Source organism: Triticum aestivum, chromosome 7A, assembly GCF_018294505.1.
Source record: "Triticum aestivum cultivar Chinese Spring chromosome 7A, IWGSC CS RefSeq v2.1, whole genome shotgun sequence".
Lineage (NCBI taxonomy): Eukaryota > Viridiplantae > Streptophyta > Magnoliopsida > Poales > Poaceae > Triticum > Triticum aestivum.
Genome location: NC_057812.1, coordinates 442874470 through 442891792, shown reverse-complemented (window position 1 = coordinate 442891792; position 17323 = coordinate 442874470). Strand labels below are relative to the sequence as shown.

The 17323-nt window shown below is 43.7% G+C and overlaps 1 protein-coding gene and 1 long non-coding RNA gene across 3 annotated transcripts; one reads left to right on the top strand and one right to left on the bottom strand.

Annotated features, from left to right (window-relative positions):
- Positions 1-1740: 1740 nt before the first annotated feature.
- Positions 1741-6115, top strand: LOC123147458 (N-acetyl-D-glucosamine kinase). 2 transcript variants are annotated; one of them, XM_044566705.1, is made up of 7 exons: positions 1745-2043; positions 2697-2844; positions 3165-3356; positions 3896-4024; positions 4628-4797; positions 5222-5352; positions 5734-6115. In XM_044566705.1, exons 1-7 carry the CDS (start codon positions 1848-1850, stop codon positions 5809-5811), a joined length of 1044 nt encoding a protein of 347 aa, XP_044422640.1. In that variant the 5' UTR covers positions 1745-1847; the 3' UTR covers positions 5812-6115. The 2 variants fall into 2 exon arrangements, with proteins under 2 accessions (XP_044422641.1, XP_044422640.1); XM_044566706.1 differs by lacking the exon at positions 3896-4024 and having other exon boundaries at positions 1741-2043.
- Positions 6116-9378: 3263 nt separating this feature from the next.
- LOC123147459 (uncharacterized) lies at positions 9379-16427 on the bottom strand. Its single transcript, XR_006473206.1, has 5 exons — positions 15979-16427; positions 15130-15193; positions 14587-14782; positions 13905-14225; positions 9379-9669 (listed from the first exon to the last, which is right to left on the bottom strand). It is a non-coding gene; the product is annotated as an uncharacterized lncRNA (long non-coding RNA).
- Positions 16428-17323: the final 896 nt, after the last annotated feature.

Sequence of the window (17323 nt, the reverse complement as noted above, 5' to 3'; positions counted from 1 at the left end):
AAATTTGATGAGGTGACATAGGATTAAATGAAGAAAAAGAGGGTTGAGTATCATATCATGATATCGTATCATATTAAATGTTGTGCTACTATGTGTCATGCATGTCAATAAATGAAGTCATCTGTGATACTAAGCACTACGGATGTAGTATCATACACTAGTATCATATGCATCAAATGCATGATACTAATACATCATACTCCGTCCATTCCCTTATATAAGGCCACTATAAAAAATACATTTTACATCTATACAAGACCACAAACAGTAATCGAGGCAACAATTAATGATGTTACTAGCAACTTGTTTAATACTTGCATGCATGTAGTCACAAGAGCATCTCCCGCCATTCGGCCCTCCAGGGGCTAGAAAAAGGCGCCGCCTATGGGCGAACCGGCGATAACTTCGGCGTGGGGGCGATCGGATTCCCAGCCACCGCCCCTAGGTCGCCCTAGACGCCCTTTTTTGAAAAGGAAATCGGCCAAACACGACACAAAATTCATCCAAACTCGGCGATTTCATTGATATTTGTACAAAAACTTAAAAACATAAATTAAAACTAAAAACGACATTACTACGCCGCCGCCCGCCTTCTACATGCCGAGGAGCCTGTAGAACCGGGTGTAGTCGTCGTCGTCACCGCCCTACGTGTCACCGTAGTCTTTGTTGCACCTCTGACCAGCGTCGTCGATGCGCGGGGGGTTGGACGGCCCGGGCGCCTCCTCGTCGTCGCTGTCAAGGATTACGTCGTCGCCCTCGTCCGTGGCTCAGAGTTGTGATCTCCTCGAAGGCCTGGCGCTGGCGCTCCATCTGCTTGCGGACGTAGTACGCCTTCGCCCTGTCGACGAGGGGGGGGGGAGGGGCGTCGGTGGCGAGGGTTTGTGCATTCACCGGCGAGGGAGGTCAGCTTTTATAGCCGCGAATGGGCGGTGAGAGGGTTGCCGCCGTGTGCCGTGTGGCGGGACGCGCGTCACCGCGGTTTCACTACGCTGCCCATGAGGCATCAATGGAAAGCTGACCGGCGCGTCAGCCTTGGCATTGATTCCCGCGGGAACCGAGACGATGAGGACGACGAAGACGGCGAATCACTGACTCGGTGGGCCCAATTCATTTCGCGCCAAAAAATGTTTTCCCCGGTGCCCCCGGGCGGCCCAGCGCGCCGGGTTCGGCCTGGGTCCGCCCGCGCCAAAATCGGCCCAAGTCGACGAAAGGTGGGATTCTGGGGGCACGACTGGGCCGATTTTTCGGCGCCGGCGACAGAAAAGGGCCTTGGCGGGCTTGTTGGGGATGCGGCTGGAGATGCTCTAATGACTCTCAGTTATTTCCTTCTCATTCCTTCCTTGCATGCAAGCTGCGTATTGATGATCCGGATAACGAAAAAAATAGTTTGCAAAGCAGTCATTAAATTTTACCTTGATACCTGTAATTTGAGTTTGTAGTCTTGTAAGTTCTTCTTTTAGACAATGTATCCTTGTAAGTATAAGGGAATGGAGGGAGTACTCGTTATTACGACCAGCCTAATGCCGGAGTTATTAGCGTATTAACGAAAACAATAGTTTGCAAAACAATCCTTAAATTTTAACTCGGTACCTCTACCTTCTAAGTATAAGGGATCGGTTATTAGAGTCGGCCTGATAAGAAAACCAGCCATCGTTTTCCATATTGGCTAATTATGGATTAGTTGCCGATCCATTAGGAAACTCACAAGCGCGAAGACATCTCTAAAGGCAGCACTCCAACAGAATAGAGGTCCCTTTCTGAACAGAAAAAAAAAAAGATCTCCTCTCTGAGCTTTGACTCATCCTCTGTCTCTCACACCCGGGGAAGAGAGGAACGGCCGAAGGGAGATGGGCGGCTACGAGAACGGTGACTCGCCGGCGGCCGCCGCCTGGGAGGGCGGCGTGATCCTGGGCGTGGACGGAGGCACCACCAGCACCGTCTGCGTCTGCCTGCCGGCCGCAATGCCACCACCGGAGGCGCCCGGCTCCGTCGCCGTGCTCTCCCGCGCCATCGCCGGCTGCTCCAACCGTAATTCCATCGGAGGTGCGTAGCAATCGTTGCCCTAGGTTCGCACAATTCGGGGGCGCTTAGATCATGCCCCGTCTTAATAATTGGATCCTGGGGCTTGATGATTGGTCCCCGGCTTGAATCCTGGTTATTTGGGATGTCGTTGCGTACCACTAGTCCTGCGTAACTGCGGCGAATTAGTGCTTAAATTGGCGAGAGTTTCAGGGATGTAGTTGATTATTTCCATAATTGTCCTTCTGGATGTTCAGTTTTATTATGCGAACTTGGGCTCGCCTATTTTCACTCTACTGTCCAATTGTAAATCATGTTTGTTTATCAGTTATACGCTTTTCTACTTGTCAATCATCTGATGAAGTTGTTACCTGTGCTAATGATGATGCGTACAGAAGTTCGGAAAAAAATGGTATCTATAGAGTACTGTTGTTATTTTTACTGATGGTGAACACACATATTATGTACGGTATTTGGGCTTGTATAAGTCCTAGAATCATACATAAGTTGTGTCCGACCATCCTGCAGTGTAAAGTATGTTGTTCGGTCTTGGGAATGTCTTCTGAGTGATGCTTAATATTTTTCTCTTTGTATTATAATATGTGTAGCATCGCATGCTCTAAGTGACTAAGTCTTTGCTCAAAACATACTGATCTCTTTGTTTTTCCATCTTCCAGAAAACGCTGCACTGGAAACTCTAGAACAGGTCATGATGCAGGCCCTCACAATGGCCAACACAGATCGTTCTGCTGTTGTTGCAGTTTGCTTATCTGTATCTGGGGTGAACCATCCTTCAGATCAGCAGAGGATGCTGGACTGGATCTGGTACAGTTCTTTGTATACATTTCTTAAAATGTATTCCCCAGGAAGAAACTGATATATATATATTTGTCCACTGCAACTACTTGATTTCAGTTCAGGGAGATTATAATATTTTCTGAATGCTTACAGAATGCTCAAATGGTTTAACCAATTCTTATGTGCATTCCTTATATTTTTCTACAAATGCTGTTATGATTTATGACTACCAGTGAATTTTAACTCGCCATTAGTTCATTGGCACATTATTTCTGAATGCCGCCAGGCAGACAAGGCATGTGCCAAATTACTCCTGTCATTCTTAAGTATGCCCTTTTGTTATCCAGCAACCTATTCCCTCGCAATGCCAAGTTTTATGTGGAAAATGATGCGGTGGCGGCTTTAGCCAGTGGTACAATGGGAAAGCTACATGGCTGTGTATTGATTGCTGGCACAGGAAGCATTGCTTATGGGGTCACCGAAGATGGAAAAGTAGCGAGAGCAGCTGGTGCCGGTCCTGTCTTAGGCGACTGGGGTAGGTGAGTTGCATTTTTCATGAAAACAGAGTAATAATGTAACTAACTCGCAAGATCAATCTAGTGCAATCCCCTGCAAGCTACTGTTTTTCGCTCAAAAAGTAATTTAATCAAGTGCTTTTGAACCATCATTCATTCTGTAGGGTTTTGACTGTTGGAATAGATATAACTATAAAAATTAACTTCAGTTGCCCTTTACTCTTTCCGCAGGAAGTTAATATATGATTTCTAATGAGGATGGGATGATATATGTTATTCATTTCTTGGAAGTATAGATCTTTATCTATGTAGGAATCCATAGTTACAAATCGAGCATGACATGTTAGACTTAGAGTGAACAGCCAGAGAAATTGTTAATCTGTGAAATGCACAAATATTGTACTCTATATTTTCCACATTTCGAACATTGTGAAACCCTTCAGTAATGAATGGATGCAGTTTGAAATTTTTGAATTATGACTGAGAAACCTATTAATTTGATCCCCATACCATAACATGTCACAAAGGAAAACATAGTTGACTTCATGTGTACATTAATGCAGTGGCTATGGCATTGCTGCACAGGCCCTCACAGCAGTAATAAAATCACATGATGGCCGTGGACCACAAACTAATCTTACAAGAGATATCATTAGGAAGCTTGAAATTTCTTCACCAGATGAGTTGATTGGGTAAGTCCTCTCACACATACTCTATATGTACAATATTCTATAGGCACCATCTTTTTCTTTTTAGGAACTTCTTCGAACTGTTGGCTGATTGTGTTGTAGCTGTTGTTCTGCATCTTACATTGTGTGGTCATGTGTTACTTCTTGCCAGCTGGAATGCTAGCTTAATCGCTAACAACTATATAACCACAACAAAATTTACTACAGATCATTTGTGTGAAAAACTGAAAATGTGTGCAGTATGATGACAGCTGCAATGGGCTAAATGTGACAACTGAAGATGGTGTGATATGTTGCATCAGTGTATACATAAACCTTTCCAGGCTTGCATGCTATTAGAGTGTTGAGCATTCTCATTTTGACTAGTATAATTGTTTTTCTCAATTTAAAGTTTACTCTGTGGTTGCTCTGAGCTTGCCGCATCCAACAAATGTTTTAAAACACTTAGAAAGATGGCACCGAATTGTACAAGGACAAAGTAATATTTTACTGGGAACTTAAAATTTTTTATGAGAATTGTCCAATGCTTTAGCTGATAGAACTACTGGGATCTGGAATACTATATATACTTGGTTGTCATTCAACTCATTTAAGTGTCTGGCACAGGTGGGCATATGCGGATCCATCTTGGGCCCGTATTGCAGCTCTTGTACCTGTTGTGGTATCTGCTGCTGAAGATGGTGACAAAGTAGCAAACACGATACTGCATGATGCAGTGCAAGAGTTGGCTGAAAGCGTTGTAGCTGTTGTTCGGCGCCTTACATTGTGTGGTGAAGGTAATTATTACATTAATTTTTTAGCACCATCTGCCATTTTTCCACCAGCTCTATGCTGATTATTCATGAAATGAATGTGGAAATTGCATCGTCGCAAGTAGCAGTAGTGGGATTCCCATGGTAAACTATTAGCAGTCCTGTTGCTCTAGAAGATTATTCAGCACACTGCTGGATCCAACCAGTGAATCGTCTTATGCCTTGGATATATATTCTTTGTTGGATTATTACTGTACTGTCATTTCAAGATATGGTGCTGCATGCATGATGATTTAATATTTCCGAGATGCACCAAATTTGGCACAAAATGCGGGTTGTTAGAGGCTTATTGTTTTGTAATATTATGTTGTTAACTGTTTGACTGGTGGATTAGAATTGAAAGGAAAACATTATTGTGTATAACTGGAGGGCCTTTTTCACTGTACAGATGGGAAGGACCAATTTCCACTTGTATTGGTTGGAGGTGTCCTCGAAGGAAATAAGAAATGGGACATCAGTGGTGAGGTCATAAAATGCATTTCCAAAGTATTCCCAGGTGTCTGTCCTATTCGGCCCGAGGTCAGTATGAGAACTGATATACGCTGTTATGAAGTCTATCTTATTAGCCATTGCAATTCTCTGGAGATTGAACATTCTGAGGCTTTGGACAGTTTGGTATGCGTTCAGTTATGATATTGAAGTCCAAGCTTTTGTTTTGGTAGTTCTAGATGATGAATGACGCCTTTAGGTAAACAATAGGTAATAAGTGAACATCTCTGTCACCAAGAAAACTAAAGCCTAAAAGTACGAATAAATTTTCCACTGTTTAGGCAGCATGCATGGAGCCTGCCCTAACTTGTTTGGGACTGAAAGGCTTTGTTGTTGTTGTTGTTGTTGTTGTTGTTGTTGTTGTTGTTGTTAGGCAGCATGCATGGCTGAGCTAATATGGTTGTTTTCTAGGTGGAACCTGCAATTGGTGCGGCGTTGCTAGCTTCGAGCCATCTTCGTAAAGAGTCAAAGCTGCAAAATGGCAGCTGATTCCTAGCATTGGAGAATGATGAATGTAAGTTGGACAGCCTAAGTTGGATGGATTGCAAAACTAACGTGCATTCATTCTGTAAAAAGAAAAGAAAGGCGCATTCATCAGCGCCAATTCTGCTGATGTGTAAAGAATGATGTGGCGTTATAGTGTGCATGGGGAGGATATTATGTGATTGTACAATTATGATGTAAAGTTGTAGGCAAAGAAATGACCGCTGGATCTTGATTCTTGTTCTGACCTGTACTTGGTTTATCGTTGTACCGGCCAGTGTATCGTGGATATAGCCGCCCATTTCTCAAATGTGTGTTTTGGCCTGTTTGGTTTATTGAAATGCTAAAGCTTTGCCATTTTTGCATTTAGCAAGGAAAAAGGCGATTGCAAATGCATCAATTACATGTTCTACAGCCTTTTCAAATTCTAAGTACAGCCTGCATCTAATTGAGTTGATGTTGGGTCTAAAATCTAGGAATATCTGCGAGGGTTTTTTGCAGAAGGGTTGAGTGACTCCTGGCATACCTCATGTGTTTATTTGGTCGTTTCCCAGGTTATTCGTGTTGGATGATCCGATGGGTACGCAATTCCATATTCTGGTATTTCTTTTTTCCACAATCACCGTCGTGGCCCACTTGAGATAAAACTGCAAAATAGGTCATTTTGTCATGTTTGCGACGAAATATTCAAAAGAGAAGTGCTCTCTTTTCAGGTTGCGAAGCCCCGAAGGGGGTTGTGAAACCTGACATTTCTTCTGAAAACGAGATTGCATGGAAGGAACTACCAGTTGGCATCTTCAGCTTGTACACCTTAAACGAGAGCAGAAGTCTTTTGGATGCAATACTCGACTACTACTTTCTCTTAACGAAATACTAGATGACCTGTTGCGCCGAGGGCGAGAGAGAACCAAACTTTCAAACCATGCAAACAAAAATATTTAAAAACCAATTATTGGAGGGCGCTAGGCATCAAACTACTGAAAACTAGCATCCATCAGACTACTCGTAGACCGTCCGATAAGAAGTAGGGCGTTCCTTTGATCTGTTGATTTAAGCCTGAAAGGAACTGCCGATCCTTGCTTCCTGGGATTGCTTCTGTCAATCATGTGGTGCCCTGATCACGTGGTATTAACTGCCGGCATGAATGGATTTAGGCCCCTGATTATGTGGTATTAACTGGCAGTTTGCATGGGGTCCTCGGTTATAGGAAACAGACTTACTACTCCCTTCGTTTCTAAATATTTGTCCTTTTAAAGATTTTAAATGGACTATCACATACGGATGTATATAGACACTAGTTTGATGCCCGTGCGTTGCCACGGAATAAATAAAATGACATACCAATTAAAAAACTTAGCTATTTCAGATCGAAATATGTATATGGCAACCGTGTGGCAGATTGCGAAACTGCCACACGCATCCAACGCCATCAATTCTCTCCTGATTTCCTTCCTTTTCCGCATGACCTCCCGATTTCTTTCCTTTCCCTCACGTCCTCCTCCGATTTCTTTCCTTTCTTGCACGTCCTCCCCGATTTTATCGGGCACACCCGCTCGTGCCTTCCTAATTTTCGCAATCGTCATTTATGGCCCCACATGTCTTCTCAATTTTCAGCAAAAATAATGCTTAGACTAGGATTTGATCTTTGGTCTGCAGGTAATTAACAAAGGGAGCTAACCACCTCACCTATGATACTCATTGTTGAACATTCTAAGGGAAATACTGTTTTCGACATGTTCTTGCCTTTAATATGTTAGCACTGAAAAACTTTTTGTTTCAAGCATCATGGTAACTTTGATCATTGGAAATAAATTTGTTGAACCCGCCCCCCCGGTAATTTCTGTAAATAGCACGATAACATTCACGCCATAGACCTGATAGTTTAGATACAAACATCGTGGTAACTTTAACCATTGGGGAAAACAAATGTGAAAAGATACCTGATAATTTATGCGTAAATAGATGGTAATATACGCGGCGCACATCTGATAACTGAGGTAGAAGCACCATGGTAACTTTGACCGTAGGGATTTTTTTTTGAAAAGATACTACGGTATCTTCTGTGTAAATAGCACGGTAGTATACCTCCCTCCCCTGGCATTTTGATGTGTAAATAGTATGGAAACATATGCACTGCGATAACTAAACACCATGATAAGTTTTTGACCCGTGGAGGGGGGGGGGGATTTGTTGCTGAAACATATCCCTGATAAATTTTGTGTAAATAGTATGATATTTTAAGCACTGCATGCTTGATAGGTTACCTAGAATCACCATGATAACTTTTTGCCCCGGGAAAAGTTGTTCAAAACATCCCCAATAATTTTTGTGTAAATAACATGATAATATAAGCACCGCATAACCGATAACTTGCAATATAAACATGATGGTATTTTTTACCAAAGGAAAATATATAAGTTGTTAAAAGCATACACTTGCCTCGCGCATGGGCCTCTTGGATGAACACAACACATGGCGTCCCACGGGAAAGTCACATGATGTTTAGTGTCATGAGGGGCACACGTGCTATAGGCGTGATAAGTTACGCAAAAACATCATGGTAATTTTTTACCTATGGAAAAAGCTACCGAAACACACCCAGGTTTTTAGGTGCAAGTACCATCATAATATACGAACCGTAGACCCGGTAACTCATGTACAATCCCCCATGGTAACTTTGACTGGGGGAGGTTGATGTACATATACCCTGATAACTTATGTGTAAGTACCACGGTATTTTACACATCGAAAACCTTATAATTTGTGTACAAAACACAGTGGTAACTTTGAAAGGGTGTAGTTGTTGAAGCATAGTATCTGATACATTCTATGTAAATAGCACGGTAAGTTATGCAACACAGGCCTGATAACTTGCATATGAATATCATGGTAACATTGTCCTGAGAAGAAATCATGTGGTAGACGTGAAGAAGTGGCAGTTTTCAAGGGGGTGAGCGTCCGAGATGTGCGGGAGAAGCAGGTTTCTCAGGCGAGCCTGCGGGATCATTTGGGAAGAGGCGAGGTCAAAAAACGAGGGATCGTATGGTACTTTAAAATGAAATAAATAGAGGTGTTGCAGTTTTGTTTATATGGCACACATGTGCCAAATATCACAGTCCATTTCAGATATCTGTCTAATATTGTGGCTTGATTTCCATCGAATACATATCAATTCCCTTTCTCACATCTTTCCTCCTCGACAACCACCACTCCTTGCATGAAGACAAAGTGTCATGTTTTTCCCGCCCCTCATTCCCTTCCACTTTCATGCTCTTCATTCACCCTCTTAACAAACCTAGTATGCAACACTTATCGCAAACAAGTAGTGTTAAAGGGACTGAACAAAGTTGTTTTTCGACTCTGTAGTGTGCCAATCTTGTGGTTTTTCCATCTGTATGATAACATGAAAAACTTCTCTTGCTTCTTACCTATTCGACTACCATGGACTACTTTGACCCTGATGATGATGCCTCTACGGCAATTAGAATATGGGTGCTCATAGATTAGCTTAGTTCTTCGTTACAAATTTATTTGCCTTGTAGGGTGGCTTCCCTACAAAGCACGCGAAACAAGTATTTTCAAATGATTTCATTAACCAAGAAGCTCAGCAGAGTCATTGGCAACCAAAATTGATACAAAGTCTGGGTTAGACTCTAGCCAGAATATAGAAGCCGTAGCCGAATGGTACCCAAATTTCGCTATGGCATGGGCAACAGAATTACATGAAAACAGCAAAAGATAAACTCATGCCTATCAGACGGTCGCCATGCAGGTACTCCTCACATTATGAGGTAGTACACCATAATCCGCCACATAAAAATCACCGGCATTGAGTGCTTGGATCAACGTCTGTGAGTCCGACTCCTGAATATGGGAGAAAAATAGTCAGAAACTGTCAGTAATTTATCCTTTCTGAATCATGTACTTACAAACCAGCCGAATGAAATAAACAAATTACTTTCCTTAGAACAAGTACATAATGTTTGTTTTTTGTTTCTATTGCAGTAGCTTTTGTACTTTTGAAAGAATTCATAGTGCTCCTGAGACTAACACCTTTTTTCCATTCATACTCATATAATTTCTAAAAAAATAGAATTATATGTTTCAAATGTGAACGAATACCTTTGCAGATGGTATATATAATTTTTAATTGTGTAATACAACAGATAAAAATAAAATAAATTAGCCAGGTAGGAGAGAGGAAGCACCACTATCTCATGGCCATACTAAAGTTCACATGATAGCTTTTTCATTTTCCTGTAAACTCAGAATATAATCTCAGATAAAGGCACTATAGAACAAGATCAGATACAGGTTTGAGGTGAACACGTAAAAAAAATCTTTTCTATCAATTTTAGCTAACCATTGGTACCTTCATTATAAGTACTAATTCAACTGCTCGCTTTGGAGCTAGAACTGAATTTTCGTAAGGGGGTTGAAAGAACAATGGCATCAACTATATATTTACCTGATATTTTACTAATCCTAATATATTATTGCAAATAGTACAATGGTGCTTGAGTTAAAATTTTGAACACAAATCAGGTGGCAATCAAATTATGTCATGTATTGAATTTAATTCAATTTATTGACAATTTACAGAAACAGTATGATATAAAACCTACAAATAGGAATGTTGCGCCAGCTCTAATTGATTGCCTTTTTTTGCCTGAACTAATGGACTGGCTTTTGTCCCTGAGCTACTGTATTGTATCCACAACTACCAACAACAACAACAACAACAACAACAAAGCCTTTAGTCCCAAACAAGTTGGGGTAGGCTAGAGGTGAAACCCATCAGATCTCGCAACCAACTCATGGCTCTGGCACATGGATAGCAAGCTTCCACGCACCCCTGTCCATAGCTAGCTCTTTGGTGATACTCCAATCCTTCAGGTCTCTCTTAACGGACTTCTCCCATGTCAAATTCGGTCTACCCCGCCCTCTCTTGACATTCTCCGCACGCTTTAGCCGTCCGCTATGCACTGGAGCTTCTGGAGGCCTGCGCTGAATATGCCCAAACCATCTCAGACGATGTTGGACAAGCTTCTCCTCAATTGGTGCTACCCCAACTCTATCTCGTATATCATCATTCCGGACTCGATCCTTCCTCGTGTGGCCACACATCCATCTCAACATACGCATCTCCGCCACACCTAACTGTTGAACATGTCACCTTTTAGTCGGCCAACACTTCGCGCCATACAACATTGCGGGTCGAACCGCCGTCCTGTAGAACTTGCCTTTTAGCTTTTGTGGCACTCTCTTGTCACAGAGAATGCCAGAAGCTTGGCGCCACTTCATCCATCCGGCTTTCATTCGATGGTTCACATCTTCATCAATACCCCCATCCTCATGCAACATTGACCCCAAATACCGAAAGGTGTCCTTCCGAGGTACCACCTGGCCATCAAGGCTAACCTCCTCCTCACACCTAGTAGTACTGAAACCGCACATATGTACTCGGTTTTAGTTCTACTAAGCCTAAACCCTTTCGATTCCAAGGTTTGTCTCCATAACTCTAACTTCCTATTTACCCCCGTCCGACTATCGTCAACTAGCACCACATCATCCGCAAAGAGCATACATCATGGGATATCTCCTTGTATATCCCTTGTGACCTCATCCATCACCAATGCAAAAAGATAAGGGCTCAAAGCTGACCCTTGATGCAGTCCTATCTTAATCGGGAAGTCATCGGTGTCGACATCACTTGTTCGAACACTTGTCACAACATTATCATACATGTCCTTGATGAGGGTAATGTACTTTGCTGGGACTTTGTGTTTCTCCAAGGCCCACCACATGACATTCCGCGGTATCTTATCATAGGCCTTCTCCAAGTCAATGAACACCATATGCAAGTCCTTCTTTTGCTCCCTATATCTCTCCATAAGTTGTCGTACCAAGAAAATGGCTTCCATGGTCGACCTCCCAGGCATGAAACCAAACTGATTTTTGGTCACGCTTGTCATTCTTCTTAAGCGGTGCTCAATGACTCTCTCCCATAGCTTCATTGTATGGCTCATCAGCTTAATTCCACGGTAATTAGTACAACTCTGAACATCCCCCTTGTTCTTGAAGATTGGTACTAATATACTCCGTCTCCATTCTTCTGGCATCTTGTTTGCCCGAAAAATAAGGTTGAAAAGCTTGGTTAGCCATACTATTGCTATGTCCCCGAGACCTCTCCACACCTCAATGGGGATACAATCAGGGCCCATCGCCTTGCCTCCTTTCATCCTTTTTAAAGCCTCCTTCACCTCAGACTCCTGGATTCGCCGCACAAAACGCATGCTGGTCTCATCAAAGGAGTCGTCTAGTTCAATGGTAGAACTCTCATTCTCCCCATTGAACAGCTTGTCGAAGTACTCCCGCCATCTATGCTTAATCTCCTCGTCCTTCACCAAGAGTTGGCCTGCTCCGTCCTTGATGCATTTGACTTGGCCAATGTCCCTCGTCTTCCTCTCTCGGATCTTGGCCATCTTATAGATGTCCCTTTCACCTTCCTTCGTGCCTAACCGTTGGTAGAGGTCCTCATATGCCTGACCCCTTGCTTCACCAACAGCTCGCTTTGCGGCCTTCTTCGCCATCTTGTACTTCTCTATGTTGTCTGCACTCCTATCCAGGTATAGGCGTCTGAAGCAATCTTTCTTCTCTTTAATCGCCTTCTGGACATCATCATTCCACCACCAGGTATCCTTATCTTCGCTTCTCCTTCCCCTGGACACTCCAAACTCCTCCGAGGCCACCTTACGAATGCAAGTCGCCATCTTCATCCACACATTGTCCGCATCCCCTCCTTCCTCCCAAGGGCCCTCCTTAATGACCCTCTCCTTGAACACCTGAGCTACCTCCCCCTTGAGCTTCCACCACTTCGTTCTAGCGACTTTGGCACGCTTATCCCGCTGGACACGAATCCGAAAGCGGAAGTCAGCAACCACCAGCTTATGCTGGGGTACAACACTCTCTCCAGGTATCACCTTACAGTCTAGGCACGCACGCCTATCTTCTCTTCTTGAGAGGATGAAATCAATCTGGCTAGAGTGTTGGCCACTACTAAAAGTCACCAGATGTGATTCTCTCTTTCTAAAGAGGGTGTTAGCTACAATCATGTTGTAGGCTAGAGCAAAGCTTAAGACATCTTCTCCTTCTTGATTCCTGATGCCATGGCCAAAGCCCCCATGCGCCCCTTCAAAACATGTGTTAGATGTACCCACGTGGCCATTGAGGTCTCCTATGAAGAGCTTCTCACCAATCGGTACACTCCTAACCATGTCTTCCAGGCCTTCCCAGAACTCCCTCTTGGTGTTCTCATTGTGGCCTACTTGCGGGGCATACGCGCTGATAACATTGAGAACCAAGTCCTCAACTACCAGCTTGACCAAGATAATCCGGTCCCCACGTCTCTTGACGTCTACCACTCCATACTTGAGGCTCTTGTTGATCAAGATGCCTAACAATTTCTGTTTGCAGCCGTCCCCGTGTACCACAGCTTGAAGCCGGTATCCTCCACCTCCTTCGCCTTCTGTCCTCTCCATTTGGTTTCTTGGACGCAAAGGATATCAACACCTCTCCTCACCGCTGCATCAACTAGCTCCCGAAGCTTCCCTGTCAGAGACCCTACGTTCCAGCTACCTAAGCGAATCCTCCTAGGCTCGGCTAGCTTCCTTACCCTTCGCACCCGTCGAGTCAAATGCGAAGACCCTTGCTCATTTTCCACTACACCCGGGCGCCGATGTAGCGCGCCACTAAGGATGCGACGACCCGATCCTCGCTCACTTGCCACCGTATCCGGATCAAGATACGGCGCGCCACTTGGGGGGTGACGGCCCGGCCCTTGCCCACTTTCCACCACACCCGGGTTCCGATGTGGCGCGTCGCTGAGAGGGTTACGCCCCAACGAAAATCTTTTGGGTTTCATCTCCATAAGAGTGGCTGAGTTTTTACGTTGGCTCGCCAAGCCTATCACAACCCTCCTCCTTTACCCGGGCTTGGGACCGGCTAAAGGAGGAGGGTTGTGATAGGCTTGGCGAGCCAACGTAAAAACTTATCCACAACTACCAAAGGAATGAAAAAAACTTAGGGTGACTGCTTACTTTGTAAACCAGGACTCATTGATACTGGGGGCATAATACAACCATTTAGTGGGGAAGATTAATATTGCCTTTTCCAAATTTCAGATCTGCAATGAATCAAGAGATGGATAATTGTTTACATCATTTTGATGTCATCAACCTTGGTATGGCCTACACTTTCAGGCTTTCAACACATATCACTGTAAAGTTAATTAATAGAAAAAAGAACATAACATTGCCTCATTATATTCTACTTCCAACAAGCCTTTCTCCTGACTCCATGATATCATCCTCGTCCACTGGTCCACGCTATTGCGCGTTAAGGTCCTCACTCTTTTGACCCTAAATTCAGACGCAACCAAGTTGCAGATGCCAAGTTATCACACAAGCCCCACTTGTGCAAAAGGTAACATATTAGACAAATTAAACTACTGGAAGGTGCAGAACCTGAGTGCTTTCATTCTTAGACATTACAGTAAAAATAAATGAATATAAGGCTAGAAAATGTATCCTATTTCTTTTCTTCATGAAGCTACAGTACATGTAAACAGTAACTCATGATATGATCTGGCAAAAAATAAGTTAGTCAGGTAATGTAGTTTTGAATGTGACAAATTCTCACGAAATCTACATACAAATTATACATAAGAGATATATTAGATTTCCTCCAGATTCTACATACTACGTGAAGATCATGGATCACCTTATGCTTCCCTGTGAAAGCTGGTTATGGCAATGAGAATTTCACTCCGATGGCTTGAGGTGAACTTCTTCCTCCAAAGGTGCTCCGATGGCAGACCATGCAATATATATGCGTTCTTCAGTGTTTGGATTTGAGCAGTGGCATCACCATTTAAGCGTATTAATTTGTTAGAGATTATTTAATACATCACCGCCACCTAAATAAGACAGTGTTAAATATATTAGATCAGCTATAAACTAATGCACAGGATAGGCATAGTACTTGTACTAAAAAAATAGAAGAAAATGAAGCAGACTAGCAAGAGGGAGAAACTAAAATCGAACTTGGTGGTTCCATCATGAAAGTTCTCTCAGTTCATGCACATTCCTCTAGAATGGACAGACGCCCCAATAGGTTGATGTAAAATCCCCGCCACCATCTTACATTATTAATTTATTGCTTTGAAACGTTGCAGTGTGCTACCAATTCTAGCTACAGATTCAGCAGGCTTTTACTAAGTTGCATTGATCTACCATTTTCAAAAATCTAGAGAGAGTAACTCACAAAGAAAGGTGCTCGTCATAACAGCCACATGAGGAAAGTATTGGGCAAGATAACATATTTAATCCTGCAAACAAATACAAAAACATGGTTTCAAAGAAAGAATAAATGAAGCAAACAAATAAATGAAACAAAAAAAAAGACGCGTACAATAGCTGGAAGGAGTCTCCATGCTACAGCAATGATGAACAAGTCTGCCAAACAGTAAAGCATTTGGCCACCACACCAAAATTTCTATTCACTACAGCCAAGAAACCGCCGTCACAAATGTGATTATGTTGCCGCTGTTGATAGATACTACTCGCCCTCCTGCACGCTGTTGATAGATACTACTCGCCCTCTCTGAATTGCAACATTAGTTTTTCCTCCTTCATGCTGCAATTCAGAGAGGAAAAACTAATGGGTGTGGGCGGTAGGAATTAGAGGAGGGAGGCGTGGGAGAGAGTGGATCCAGGTCATCGTGTCCACGGGGTCTAGATCGACGCCTCCATGCATTGAACAGGATCAGCGTAAGAGGGAGGACATGTGGCATGGGAGGGAAAGCCCGTCAGCGGGTGAGTCGCTGCGCTGCCGGCAGTATGTAGCGCCGGTGCGTGGCGGCTTTGGGACGGGGAATGGTTTAATTTTTGAGTGGGCCGTCGACGACAGCGGTGGCCATGCCAGCTACGATGTCCATGTCGCACAGAAGGAGGAGACAACGATGAGCAGAGTGGTGCGCTCTCTCTCTCTCTCTACCTCGCTCCTACCTATTTCTTCCACGGCTGGCAATGTCGCCACGCTCCTGTCTGGTCTCTCTCTTGCACGAATCAATAGAACGATTTAAGAGAATTCAGGAGAAGGGTTAGCACGTACAAGTTGGGCGGTCTCCCAGGCGAGCGAGATGGTGGACTGGACACATGTCCCAGATGAGTTTGGACTGTACGACATTGGTGCCTTGCTCGCCCTCGATTATGTCCCCGTCCCCTTCCCTTCCACCACCACCTCCATGTACTTCTCTGTCTGCCGCCGGCTCCTCCTCCCTACTGCAGTACGGCTCACCGCCGGAGCATCGGGCATTGCGGAGAGCCCCAGATATTGGCGCCTGGAGAAGCGGTGGAGCGTGGAGAGAAGGCTCGGATGAGGGCACGGTGAGGCGCCGGTCTGAATCGTGGGGCGGCGATGCGGCACCATCGACGCGCAGCAAGGGCTATCGCGAGGAACTTCGGGCTGTTTTCCCTCCGTGCTGTGTGGGGGATCGTGGGATGTATTCCAGGTCGAATCGGGAGAGATGGATAGGTCATGGGAGAACGTGGGGAGCGGTGGGCTGGTTTTTCAGTTTTCTTTTACCGTGAGAAGAGACAGATCGGGAGCGGGATGACGCATGGATAGGAGGTGGAACCATCAGGACGTTCGATAAAAATGTAGATTCATTTATTTTATTCTGTATGTACTTATTTGTTGAAATCTCTATAAAAGACAAATATTTAAGAACATGTGATGTATCAAACATTATCCAAATTTGCATCCAATGCAAACAATACGTGCATCCACCCTGGTTTATAATCTCGTGTATTAGGACACTTTAAACAAAATTATATCATATTTCCATTCGTTGGAGAATTTGTTTCTGTGGTGAATGAAATCTGCTTCGATTTATTTGACATTTCATGTGTCATTTAACATGATATTTTGTTTCAGAAGCATCGCACGCAAAAAAAAGAAAACATCACACTATCTTGCTTGCATCAACTAAAGAATTTCTTTGAAGTCCCTTCCATCAATAATAAAAAATTTCCACATGTTTGAGAAGCATCACAATCTTATTTCCAACGACTATAGAATTGCTTCCAAATAAATATTATCTTGCTTCCATCAGAGAGAAAATATATCCAATCATAATTACACATGGTTCCAATTCAAATTTGGGATTTGTTTGCAAACAAATTCCCGTTGTCAAATGGAGAGCTTGCTTCAACAGGAGAAGTCAAATTGCTTACATGCTACAAATTTTGCTAATTTAGAAGTGACCTAATCATCATGTGATGGAAGGTCTGATCCCTGGCGGAAACTTAGGTGCCCTTTCCCGAGGGCTTTGATCTTCTTCATTGTATCGTCCTTCGAGTTGTATACACTGAATGTGTGAGCCAGGGCGATCACTGCCTGAACTCGACTTGCCATTTCTGAAGTAGACGCATCTGGCCTTGATCTCTGGGCGCCC